This window comes from Etheostoma cragini, chromosome 13, assembly GCF_013103735.1.
Source record: "Etheostoma cragini isolate CJK2018 chromosome 13, CSU_Ecrag_1.0, whole genome shotgun sequence".
NCBI classification, from domain to species: domain Eukaryota; kingdom Metazoa; phylum Chordata; class Actinopteri; order Perciformes; family Percidae; genus Etheostoma; species Etheostoma cragini.
Window position 1 is genome coordinate 1,980,824 of NC_048419.1, and position 13,105 is coordinate 1,993,928.

Consider the following 13,105-nt stretch of genomic DNA (forward strand, 5'->3'; position numbering starts at 1 on the left):
GTCTCTTTTATATAGACCTTAGTGGTCCCCTAATACTGTATTTGAAGTCTCTTTTATATAGACCTTAGTGGTCCCCTAGTACCTTATTTGAAGTCTCTTTTATATAGACCTTAGTGATCCCCTAATAGTGGTCTTTCCCAAAATTCAGCCTTGGTGCAGAATTCCAGCCACTAGATCCAGTCCCACAACGAGCTTTCCTTAGTATGGGCCATTTCTGAATCTGTAGCTTTTGAGGAGGACAGAGGGGGGCAAGGTGGAGGCCCTTGTGAGGTCAGTAGCTTTCATTTTCTTAAAAGCAGAGCAGGATACCCAGGGCTCGGTTGATACCTTTCTAGCCACTTTGGGCCATAGGCAGGCTGGGGGAACGCTTATTAATGTTAAAAGAAACCTCATAAAGTGACATTTTCATGCCATGGGACCTTTAGAAGTATTGAAAGAATTGTCATAGAAATCTTAAAAAACTGTAATTATGGGGCTGTATCTATTTTTTATCCTCAAAATCATCAATAATCATAATTGTTAAACAATACCTGGGTCATATTGAAAGGGCCTCTAGAAGTCTGAGCTTCAGTGAGAAAAAAGAACATTGAGTAACCCTTGACATTTGGCAAGTGGTTGTGCTAAGTGGTTATGTCTAATCTGTTAAATACTTTGAATCAGATGAGAAGATAGATATCCAGTACAGAGAAAAGGCCCCGGCTGTTTTTAGCCTCTCTCAGTTAAAGGATTAGAAAGGCTTTTACATCTCTTTTATATAATATCAATAATAAGTAATAACATAGGTGAGCATTTGCAGTAAAAGGCAGCTCTACCATGAAGCATAAGTACAGTTGACCTGTGTGCTCTTGTACCCTCTTTGACCCGTGCCCCCCCCCCCGTCCTGTGTACAGAATAGGTCCATTAAATCATATTGTGTCTTTAGTTCCATGGTCCCGCCGGTCTGGCCTTTCATCCTGTCATTGCTCATGACTGTGATTCATTGCATGATACATCAGGGCCTTCTCCCCTCCTCTCTCCCCTCTCTGTCTCTCTCTTCTCTCCATGTCAAGCTAGCTTTTCTCATTTTAGTTGTCGTCTCTTCTTCTCTTCTTCTTTCTTTCATTTTTGTTTCTTTCTTACATTTCACTCTGTCGTTTCTCTTCTTATTGCCCTACCCATCCTGTTGAGGTGGGATAGAGAGATTCTGTGACAGGAAATATACTGAGGCCAGCTCATCAGCTAGATGATCTCAGGCTTGATGTCTCCTGCTTTCACCCATTAGACTGATGGCTTTTTAACAAACTGTGTGTGTGTGTGTGTGTGTGTGTGTGTGTGTGTGTGTGTGTGTGTGTGCGTGCGTGTGTGTATGTGTGTGTGTGTGTGTGTGTGTGTGTGTGTGTGTGTCACAGTTATCCTCCCTTTCTCCTTGTGGACTCGCTTGATGATGCAATGGGCCGCGGTGTTTTTTGCATTCTTGATCTGTGAGTGAGATCTCAATATTGCAAAATGGCATGTTGACATGTTGCCACGTGGGTGTCATGTGTGATGGAAGTATGACAGCAGAGGGGCTTTACTCCATGTTACTGGATGTGACACCAGTCCAGTTGCATTTACATGTGAAAGCAGAGGGCACACACTATCACTGCTCACACACCTGGCTCATGTCAAACTCACCTGCCAATTCCGATTCTAAAAGCTTTACAGCAGAGAGGATGTGCTTTCCTTGGTCTTTAATGTAGTATAGTCAGCTAAAGTCACATGTACATCTGAAATGATTACTTAACTATTTGGCTAGTTGGTTGACTAAGTCAAAACAAAATTTTCATAATGGTTTAATCTTTTTATTTTTCTAGGAAAATACTTAACATTCCCTTTTTCCAGCTTCTCCACTAATGGTTTCAAAATTTTTTCTTCGTTTTTTCCTCTCTCTGTACCAGCCTCTGCTTCCCTGTCATACACTTGCCTGGGTAGTTCACCTTGTAGTGCAGGCACCCATATTTAGAGGTTTACTCCTCGATGCAGGGGCTGCAGCTTTGACTCTGCGACCCTTCAGTCATTCCCCCCCCTCTCTCCCCTTTCATGTCTTCAGCTGTCCTATATAAATAAAGTCCTAAAAAAAAGCCCCCCAAAAAATAAAATAGCGACAGCTCTTCCTTTTGTGCCGAGCGAGACACTTCCTGCCTGTGTTTGCTTTTCTGAGCCGGCTCCCAGAGAGCTGTTGTTGTCCGCTGCTGTTTTAGCATTCATGCCTCTCCCTCTCTTTCTATCCTAACCCAAACCCAACCCTTTTTCTCTCCCACTCCCACCCAGAACTTGAACTTACCTACCTGGCCCTGGCTTGGGTTAGGACATGTGTTTTCCTCTGATCAACCAGAAACACACTGTCACACACGCATGATACAAACTGCACTCTGCAATCTCTTTTTTCAGCTTATTTGTCATTGTCTATCTTGGTCTCTGAGTCTCTGGGGTCTGATTAACCCCCGATCATTCCCTCTGTGGCTTTGTGGCTGTGTGTGTCAGTCTACAAATACATAACACACACAGTGCTAATAGTGGGCAGCTAAGAGTTATAAGTTATGAGAAGAATGTGGATTGACATGACGGCACAGGTCTGCCCTCCAGACCTAAACGATAGGCAGTGACTGATGGGGAGGAGGCTTGTGCATCCATAGACTCTTCAGCCTCTGTTATACCATTGAAGCATTAGATGGCCAAATGATCTGTTATCTGCAGATTAGAGATCACTCAAAAGGAGTGATGTAAAACGTTGCTGTTAATTCATAGCATAAGCTGAGTAGTATCAAAGTGGTTATCAAAGTATTTAATGATGGGAGTTTTTTTGAAGACAAGTTTGATTGTTTCCCTTATCATCATAAGTTAATGTGACTGATTGGGTGATTGTTAATCACACACAGACAGTATTTCATGACAAATAATAGTGAACGCGTACTAAGCCTGAGCCCAGGACCATGCATCCTGTTTGGCTTCATTCAGATGAAGCAGCTGCTCCCTCAGGTCCCATTGTGATCACAAATGCTCTGTGGCTTTCTCTGATGACTCAAGTTGGACAACAAAAATAATTCGCTGCACTTTTCTAACTCCTAATTTATTGTGCATTTCAACAAAACAGGTTTAAGGCACATACAGGACATTCCAACTCTATGAATTTCAGATTTAGGGAGATAGCAAAACATCATTTCACAACATTTCATAACATTTAACATGACTAAGAGTCTACAGCCATGCTATCAGCTGTGGCTAAACAAACATGCTCATGTTCAGCACGTTTAATGGTTACCATGTTTACCATATTAGTTTAGCATATTAGCATTTGCTGATTAGCACCCAACTTTATGTATGATTGGAGTATCAGACGAACAAATTAAAATTTTGACCTGCTGGTGGCGCTACATGAAAAGTCAGGGGTTCTTACAATAATTTGGGGAACTTGAATATACCAAAATGAATAGCAGTCCATCCTGCAGCTGTTGGATATTGTACTAAAAACGGATATCAAGCTTTGGTGATGCTAGAGGACAAGTCATGGGGTCATCAAACTAGGGTTCATCCTATGACAGTGGTAAACTGACATTTTACGGAGCCATAGCACTACACCACTATATGGATAAAAAGTAAAATCACATTTCCATAGTGACCAGTGGTGACCATAGCGATCACCAGGTTGCCTCAGTGTGACTGTCAGCTTCACAACAATAAGCCAACATGCCACTTTTTGCTGTCGAGGAAGGACCTGCCTCTCAACTTGAAACGACGCGTAGTTTTAAGATGAGGTAACTGGCATCTATAACGCCAAAGGAGACAAGTGAAGGCAATTAGAAATAACAAATCTGTCATCAGTTTGTAGGAGCTCAGGGGCTTTTCATTACAGCAGTGACTTAGAGCTGTGACTTTTAATTCTTGTCCTCAGGACTCAGAGTTCTGCTGTTGTTCTAGCCACTCGCATAGTTAATTGCATTCCCCTGGCGTCATATGTATGGATCAGTCACTGGTTGGATTAGCTCTGGTCCTCAGGGCCCGGGCTGAAGACCACTGGCTTGGAGCAACAGTAAACAAACACATGGCTGCATGTCCAATCTTTAGCATCTCATTGGAGCTAATGCTTTGTGTACAGACACAAAGATGTACCCATAGATATTTAATGCAGGGATTTATCCCAAACAAATAAAAAAACAATGTTTTATTTACTTTTAAAAAAAGTCTGCTTAACTCTGTAAGGCCCTCAGCTGCAAAATGACATCCATTGTAGCCTGAAAGTGTCAAATAAATCGGTAAACGTTTTTTATAGACTCTATTTACGTAGTCAATGGCTACTACTGTCCTTTTAGTGTAATAATTAGAGAGAATGATAGTCTAGCCTGAGGCTATTGTGTGAATTTAGTGGACTGTGTAAATAGGATTAGGAAATAATTTGGGCTTTACAGGGTTAAACAGCTGCACATTTGCAGAACATTTTACTGTTTTTGCAGGGCTTCTCTTATCTGGAAAGATACACAACACAGCTACCAGCTGGAGCCATACCACGTACTGTACATCCGTCCATAATGCCATGTTATAACAAGAAAGGTTTCTTAATAATTTACCTTACTAGATAATGAGAAAATATGTCCTAATAATATGAACAATATCTAAAAGGCATCTTAAGCATTTCCACCTGTACTCAGTAGACCTGGATTAGAATACTGTAACTTCCCCAGGTTCAGGGAGAGAAGGGGGGTGTGGAGGCCCATGAAGCCTCACAGCTACATATTCATGACACACTCGCTGGCATTTCAAATCATGCAAATCATTTCCAAAGCTCATGAGAGGGATAAAAGAGGAAGACACTGGAAATAACTAATCTGTCCAACAGAACAGGGAGCCCGCAATGTCAAACAATAGCCCGGAGGAAGCCTTTTCTCTGAACTCCCTTCTCTTATCAGACCCTGAATACGCTGTGTGCAGTATAGGAGGTGATGATGCTCTGTGATTCTCTCACACACACACACAGACACACACACAATCACAACAGACTGGACGTGCTGCTATGCATGTTCTTCACCCAGAGGAGAGATCAGAGAGCGCATTAGAAGCTTAAAGGGGATCTAGGAAGAAGATCCTCATAACATCCTTCAAAGGAAACATGGCCAGGCAGTAATGAGTCTGAAAGACCCAGAACAGCATTTAATAGCACTACATTTTAATTGTCATGTTGTTTCCTGTGGTTCTTTACCTTAATGGCTTTTTTATTTCATTGCCTGTGCCATTCATTTTGTCATAAGGCTACTTGCTCTCTCACACAAATAATAGATTCTTTAGGCCCCTTGTCATTGTGGGATATTCATGTTGTTGTTTTTTTACAGAATATTGACGTGACCAACTTCAGCAGTAGTTGGAGTGACGGCTTGGCTTTCTGTGCCCTCTTGCACACATATCTGCCGGCCCACATCCCTTACCAGGAACTCATCAGTCAAGATAAGGTAGGAAACTACAGAAAAATCTGCACACACACTGCAGTATTCTCTCACACCAGACCCAGTCTTGACAGGTAGGTTAGAAATGATCGGAAATCCATGTATTTATAGAAGGGAGTAAACAGCTTGTTTCAATTTAATTTTAACAGAGACAATGCACAATTAAACATTAACCTTGTATAAGAACAAGGAGAGATGTATTGTACCACCCTGGAAATCCGGAGTTCTTGCGAGAGCACAATATGAAATTGCTCATCGAATTATACTGGCATCAAGTAACGCTGATCATAAACTACGCCTATATCAGGGATTCAGAGATCACTGGCTCGTAACCCAAACATTTTTATACGTCCATATATGAGTAATACTGTGACATTGTGTCAGATTGTACCAGACCCTGGCCCTGCAGTCCCATGTCAAAGTGTCCTTGGCAAGACACTGAACCCTGAGTTGCCCTCGATGCTGCCCCATTGGACTGTAAATGTGTGTGTTTATCTGATGAGCAGGTGGCACCTTGTGCGGCAGCCTTTGCAACAGTGTGGATGGTGAAAGCTTCCTGTACCATGTAAAAGGAATTTGAGTATTTGTTGAGACTAGTAAAGAGCTATATAAGAACAGTCCATTACACAGGTACAGTGCATGGTGTACATGATGGCACAGAGCCCCAGGAAAGTAACTACAACCGACTGGATGCTTTGCTGTCAAAAACCTTTTTCTGTGCATGAGGTCGAATTGATTCAAAATAAATTCAGAGAAGGCAGTTGCATTTGTTTCGTGAGGGGAGTTCCTCACTGCAGCTTGGCAGAACTCAGATTACCTTAAAGAAAGTATAGCTTATATGAACCTACAGTGAATGTCCTCTCTGGTTTGTAAGTAAAGCAAACAAACACATGTTCAGTCTGTTATGGTCGTCTTCCTAACTAAGACTTGCAGAATTGTGTCTCTAGAAAATACCGCACATAAAGCCACAATAGGTTTACTGTGAAATTGATGTTTGCCAAGAGGCAAATAAAACCTCTGTTATGTTTTAAAGCCATTTTGCCAGAAGTCATTTTTTCCACCATTAAGCTGCACATTACAGACTTCCTTTATGCATTTGTAGATATTTTATTGGTCTACCATGTTGTTCGCACAACATTACGAGACAGCCTGAAAATGAATTATCAATGTAGCATACTGTATGTGTAGTACGGTAGGTGATCCTGAGCTACCGTGTAGCTTGGTGTTGACAGCTGTGTAATGCAGATGGTATGTACAGTAACTGTACAAACAATATGCTTCCTCTCTGGGGGCTGTGGGTCTTTCAGCCGTCTACAACATTAAAACTATAGAAAAACACCTCCGACCAGGCCTGACACGTTCTACCTGACAAATTAGTCATGTAGGCGTGCGTGTGCTGTCGTGTCCCTGTGAATGTGTAACACTGAGCTGATGACCAAGACACTTGAATAATTCAATAGACTTGTGTTGGCTTTAATAACTCATGCTGAGTGACTTCCCCCGAGGCCTAAACACCTAACATCTCCCCAGTATAATCTTCCAATAATCCCATTACTGTCCTCCCTCGCCCTTTAACGTAGACTTAGTTTATAAAACCATGTCATAGTTAGACTTACATTTTAGGTGAAAGAGGGAAAATTTGTTCTTTCAATCAGCAGTCTACAGCTGAGGAACTAATTATTAAGAATTCTTAATTCATAAATTCTGTTCTGATGGCTAGAGGCACTTAATATGACAGTTGGAGTGCTGGTAAGAGTCTCGATTAGCGACTTAAGGGCCTGCACTCAATTCAATTCAACAGGCAGATAAAAAGTGGAGAGAGATTGAAAGAATTTCACTTCTCACGTACATGACAGGTTGTATTTCACTCCTAAGTTTAGATTTCTCACTTTCTTTCAGTGGTGAAGTTACTCAAATCCACAGTTTCATAAGGAGAAGTTGGCTAAATCTAAAGGAATTCTGTTCATGGGGACATTAACTTGTCCCCCAGTATAGCTTTACACTGATCAAATAAACATAGGGCTTGAAAATGCTCACACAAACAAGCTGACATATGTTTTAGACTGTCTCCTGGGTGTTTGTAAAGGTTTATAAAGGTATTTGTGGGCTTATTGTTGCTGTTTGACCCTCCATGTGTGGTGTTTCAGGATGACAGGGGGAAGGGAGTTTCATATTGTCTCAACACCCAATGGTTTGTTTTTCTTCAGGTCCAGAATCTGACCCTGGCTTTCCAGGCTGCCGAGAGCATTGGGATCAAACCCTCTCTGGTGAGTTGAGGTGCCATAGACCTCGAGCACAGTACACAAATCAAAACTTTTGGAACTTCATTTGCCAAATTTTCAGGATGTGAAGCATCAGAACAGAGATGCCCCACATCCATCTTCCCTCCTGACAGTCATGATCTTGGGTCATATCAGCTACTGGGTCCCTTCTTCCTGGAATGCCTTGAGTTTCTAGCACTGTGCGCAGGAAATGCACAACATATTGCTTCAAGAGAAAAAACAACCTAATACATAATCCAGATATAATTTGACTTTGACTGGCCTAGTTGGTTTATGAAAACATTAGCAGCTCTCTTCAGAAATGGCTGATTTACAGCAAGCTGCTCCACTGAAACATTGAGACTTTGTAAGCACAAAATCCCTCCATGTTTTGTTGGGTCACTTTCATGTTTATTTCTAGTGAAGCAGTGCCGCATGCTGTACTCTTCCTCACTGAAAGAAGAACAACGTTTTACGTTTATTTGCATTCTTCCTGAGAGTTCGGTGTCTCATCGCCCAATGGTTTACAGGTCTTGACAGGTCAACCTGAATAAAAGCAAACCATTGGGTTGTAGGTCAGATTCTTCTTTAGGATCAGGAAATCAACTCACCAGTCTTCTCCAGTCAACAATTAGTAGTACATCTTTACATCAGAGGGGTCACTGAGGCAATCCTGGGGGAATTGAACACCGACTGCCACTTCTCTGCTGGGCACCCAGCTGTCTAATGTGCTGGCGTTGGACAGAGTGGTGGCGTCAGTCGGTGTCCAGCGGTATGTCGGAACCTGTGGTGTCCTTTCGCAAGGACTTGGCTGGATCCTGGAGTGCCGGTGCCCTGCAACCGGTTGTCATTCTGACGGCCACACTCTTCGTGATGAATCATGTACAAGTTGAAGGAGCTGATGGGATTACATTTCACTGGAAGCAGACCTTGTACAGCTTTACGTGACAAATCTGATTGATTGATTGATTGATTGATTGATGGATTGAATAATTAAGAATGCAAACCTCCTAGAGACAGTTAGCTTAGCATAAAAACTGTAAACAGGGGTGGATGTGGAAGACGTTCAATTTCCCCTTAGCCTTAGCTTAGTGAAGGTAAATAAGCTCAAATAAAAACTCTAACATGTTTTGGCATTGTCAAGGCAGCATGACATGTGGCTGCAAAAAAATACAGCCACTCGCTATCCATCACTTACTGATACGGCCTCAGAGTGGAGAGGAGGGTTTCTGCCCAAAGGTAAAAACGATCTGCCTATGAGCCCCTCTAAAGCCCACTAATGAACATGCTGTGTCTGATTTGTTTAGTCCATATAGACACTTGCGTGTAATAAGACTAAGAGTCCTCCGCCATGCTAGTCTGTTGCTGAATGCTAATGCCAGCATGCTAACATGCGTATGTGTATCAGGTATAACGTTCAATCATGTTCATCCTTTTAATTAGCACTAAAAGCAAAGTATAGTTGAGGCTGGTGGGAATGCCATTCGTTTCAGTTATTTGCTAATAAAGTATAAGACCAATTTAAAATTTGTATTTTTTAATTCACCCTGATCGGGAAATCAATGTGTATACCACATTTGATAGAAAAACATTCAAAAGTTGTGAATACAGCAATAAAGTATTTCCTAAAATGTCAAACTATTTAACAGCTATTTTAGGCTGGACTTTTCCTTTAAGCCGCTGAAAATATGGTTTTTAAATATGTTTTTTTAGTATTTCTGTGTAGCATTGAATACTGACTTAAGCCACAATCAAAGACATCCTTAGGTATTGTACATTAAAATCCTAATAACTGTCACAAACTCGGCTAATCTTCATCAGTACTGTGTGGGTGTGGTCTGATCAGATAAACAGATAAACAGTGGACATGGACTTCCCTTCACATTTTGACGGAAATGTTTTGAATAAATCCTCACCTTTTTTCCATTGAGAAAAACATATATTATGAAATATTTCATGTGAAATAATTAAATCTGCCAAAAAAATTCAAGTGTTGATGCAGGATCCCATTTGCTCATACTGAGAAGCAGATTAAGAAAATAATTTTTCAGGGCCTTTGAAGTCATTTTTCAAATTAGGTGCAAATGTTCAGATGATAACTTGGGATACAATGAAATCACTGCATTGGCTGTGAATGTCTGTCCCAGATCCCGTCTCCTTTGTCACTTCACTGCCTTCAGGTCAGCGAGCAGGAGCTGTTGTTCATAAATATCATACTCCACATCACATGCACATACAGCATTTATGTTTTTATACTGCCATGCTTTCTTTTTTCATTTTGATTTAAACGCATACCACTGGCAGCAAGAGTGTGGACACTAAACCGTCTGATGCTGTCTTGCCTTGTTGCTCTCTTTGCACTTATGATGACAGCTTCATGTCACAAGTAGCATGATAAAACAGATGAATGTAGTTGGAAAATTTGATCTCTCTGTAAACCCAACCAAAATAACTGTTCTGAGATGAATTAGAAAAAACAACTAAGCAGTCAAACAGTTCAATGTGCAAGTGAATTAGGCTTAAATGTTTCGCTTAGAACAAAGGTCATATTTCTTATTAGCTCTCTATTACGTGCTTGTAGTTACGACATTGGACATGGGAAACTTGTTCCCATGTCAGTAACTTCCAACCTTTCACCTTCTTTTTGTGTGTGTTGCATAAACAGAACCGTCAGACACAGTGGCTTACGTTAGGAGGTTGAGACATTGTGGAAGTGACTGTACTGCAGCTTCTGTAATGATCTCAGCTAAGGGAAACTGCTGTGACGCCGGCTCGATATGAAGTCATTTGAAAACCTGGCTGATGCTGTGTGCAGCCGACTGCAGCTTCACACAGCTCATCAGAAAATCTCATAATACTGTAGATTACAGTTTAAGCACATTTTCTAAAACACACGTTATACGGAGCAGTACACATTCATTTATTCTGCAGAAATCTCTCACTCACCCAAAACACTTAACTTTTGCTTTAAAAGAAATCACTTAGCCAACTATTTTATGTCCTAGTCCTGTGATAAGGTCCAGGAATTTTGGACTCATTCTGGTTTAATGATAGCCAGACACATTCTTCAAGTACTAATGTTTTTTGAAGGGCTCCTTAGAAGCTTGAAGATTGTATAGGATGTCGAAGAAATTCCTAAAAATTCTTAGTATAGAAGTCCGGCAGCACCTCGGATAAATATATAAATGTGTAAATATATATATACATATGTCTATACATATGACAAAAATATGACAAAAATGTCAGCTAAATGACATGCAATTATAAAAAAAAGGTCATTAAAGGTCATAGTATAGTATGTGGAAATAAGTCATAAAAAGTCATAGTATTGTATGTCGAAACAAAGTCATGAAAAAGTGATATTGTAGCATGTAGAAAAAATTCATAAAAAAGTCATAGTATTGTATGTCAATAGAAATTATACTACAGTTAATTATAGTACAGTATGTCGAAAGTTGTCATAACATAAGATGTCTATAAAAGTCATCACAATAGAAAGTTGAAAGAAATTCAAAAAGTCATAAAAGTCAAAGTTTTGTCATAGTATAGTATGTAGAAAAAACTCAAAGAATAGCATGTTGAAGTAATGATAAAAAAGTCATAGTATATAGTATGTCAAAAAAGTATAAAAAATGTCATAGCATATTATGGCCAAAAAAGTCATAAAAAGTCATAGTATAGTGTGTCCAAAAATGGTGGTATGTTGAAAGTTGTCATAGTATAGGATGTAGATAAAATTCATCAAAAAAGAAAGTTGAAAGAAATTCATAAAAGTCATAAAAAGTCATAGTTTTTTCATATAGTATGTAGAAGAAGTCATAGTATAGGATGGCAATGAAAGTAATAAAAAGTCAATGTATAGTCAAAAATTGTCATTGTCGATGTCAAAAAAAAAGACATAGTATCGTATGTCAAAAAAAAGACATAGTATCGTATGTCGAAAAAAAGTGATTTAAAGGTCATATTATAGAATGTAGTAAAAGGTCATTAAAAGTCATTGTATAGTAAGTTGAAAAATGTCAGTGTGTAGTACGTGAAAGAAAATCTGGAAGAACATGCAAACTCAACAGGCTGGATAGGGTATAAAAAATAGTCATTGTATAGTATTATAAAAATTGTAATAGTATAGGATGTTGATAAAAGTCATTAAAAAGTACCAGTATAGTATGTTGGAAAAAGTTGGAAAAAAAGACATAGTATAGTATGTCGGAAAAAAAAAGACATAGTATAGTATGTCATGATGTCAATAATAGTCATCAAAAGTCAATATATATGTGGGAAAAAAGTCATAAGAAGTCAATGATTAGGATGTCAAAGAACTTCTGAAGAACTTAAAGCCTGGGTATTGAACTAAATCTGCAGAGTTTACCAGCTGTTGCTGTTTAGAGCATTTATAACCCCCACGCCACCGTACAACCAAAAGAGGTTTGCTGAAGACAGTCATAAAGGTTCATAGTATGTAGTATGTTGGAAAAAGTTGAAGAATAAAAGACATAGTATAGTATGTCGAAAAAAAAGACATGGTATAGTATGTCAATAAAAGTCATCAAAAGTCATAGTACAATATGTCGGAAAAAGTAATACAAGGTTATAGTTTTGCATTCAATGTTCTGGATGTCAAAGAACATCCAAAAGGGAACATCCTGGACTAGGACCAGAGTCTGCTTAGCTTACTGGCTGGGACTGTTTGGAGCGTTGGTGACTCCTACGCCACCAGAAAACTACATGAAGGGTTCTGAAAACAGGGATAAAAATATCATTGTTTACTATGTTGAAACAAGTTATACAAAAGTCATAGTTGGTATGTTGAAAAAAGTGATGAAAAAGTCATGTTATAATGTAGAGAAAAGATATGTCCAAAATTGTCATAGTATGGGCTATTGATAAAAAGACATATAGTATATGTCGAAACAAAAGTCATAGTATGGTATGTCGAAAGAAGTCTTAAAAAGTCACAGTATAGTATTTTGAAAATATTAATAGTATAGGATATAAAAAAGTCAACAAAAGTCAAAGTATAGTATGTCGAGGAAATCATAAAAAAGTCATAGTATATAGTATGTCAGAAAAGTTATTTTAAAAAAAGTCACAGTATAGTATGTCGAAAATTGTCATAGGATTTCAATGAAAGTCATCAAAAAAGAAAGTTGAGAGAAATTCATAAATGTCATCAAAATGCACGCATAGTTTTAAATTGTCATTGTCGTATGTCTAACAAAGCCATAAAAGTCATAGAGTAGTATGTTGGTAAAAGTAATAAAAACGTCATAGTATAGCATGTCGAATATAATTTAAAAAAAAAGTCATAGTATAGTGTGTCGGACAAAATAAAAAAAAATATTCATAGTATAGTATGTCGAAAAAAAGAAAACAGTATAGTGTGTCATGATG

The 13,105-nt window shown here is 39.1% G+C and overlaps 1 protein-coding gene across 3 annotated transcripts in view; it reads left to right on the plus strand.

The window, feature by feature from the left end:
• specc1 (sperm antigen with calponin homology and coiled-coil domains 1) overlaps positions 1-13,105 on the plus strand; it is a 74,428-nt gene that overhangs the window by 58,351 nt on the left and 2,972 nt on the right. For all 3 annotated transcript variants that reach the window (XM_034889331.1, XM_034889332.1, XM_034889333.1), the window contains 2 exons: positions 5,343-5,459; positions 7,661-7,720. In XM_034889331.1, coding sequence (XP_034745222.1) covers positions 5,343-5,459; positions 7,661-7,720 — 177 coding nt within the window. The remainder of the gene's footprint in view (positions 1-5,342; positions 5,460-7,660; positions 7,721-13,105) is intronic.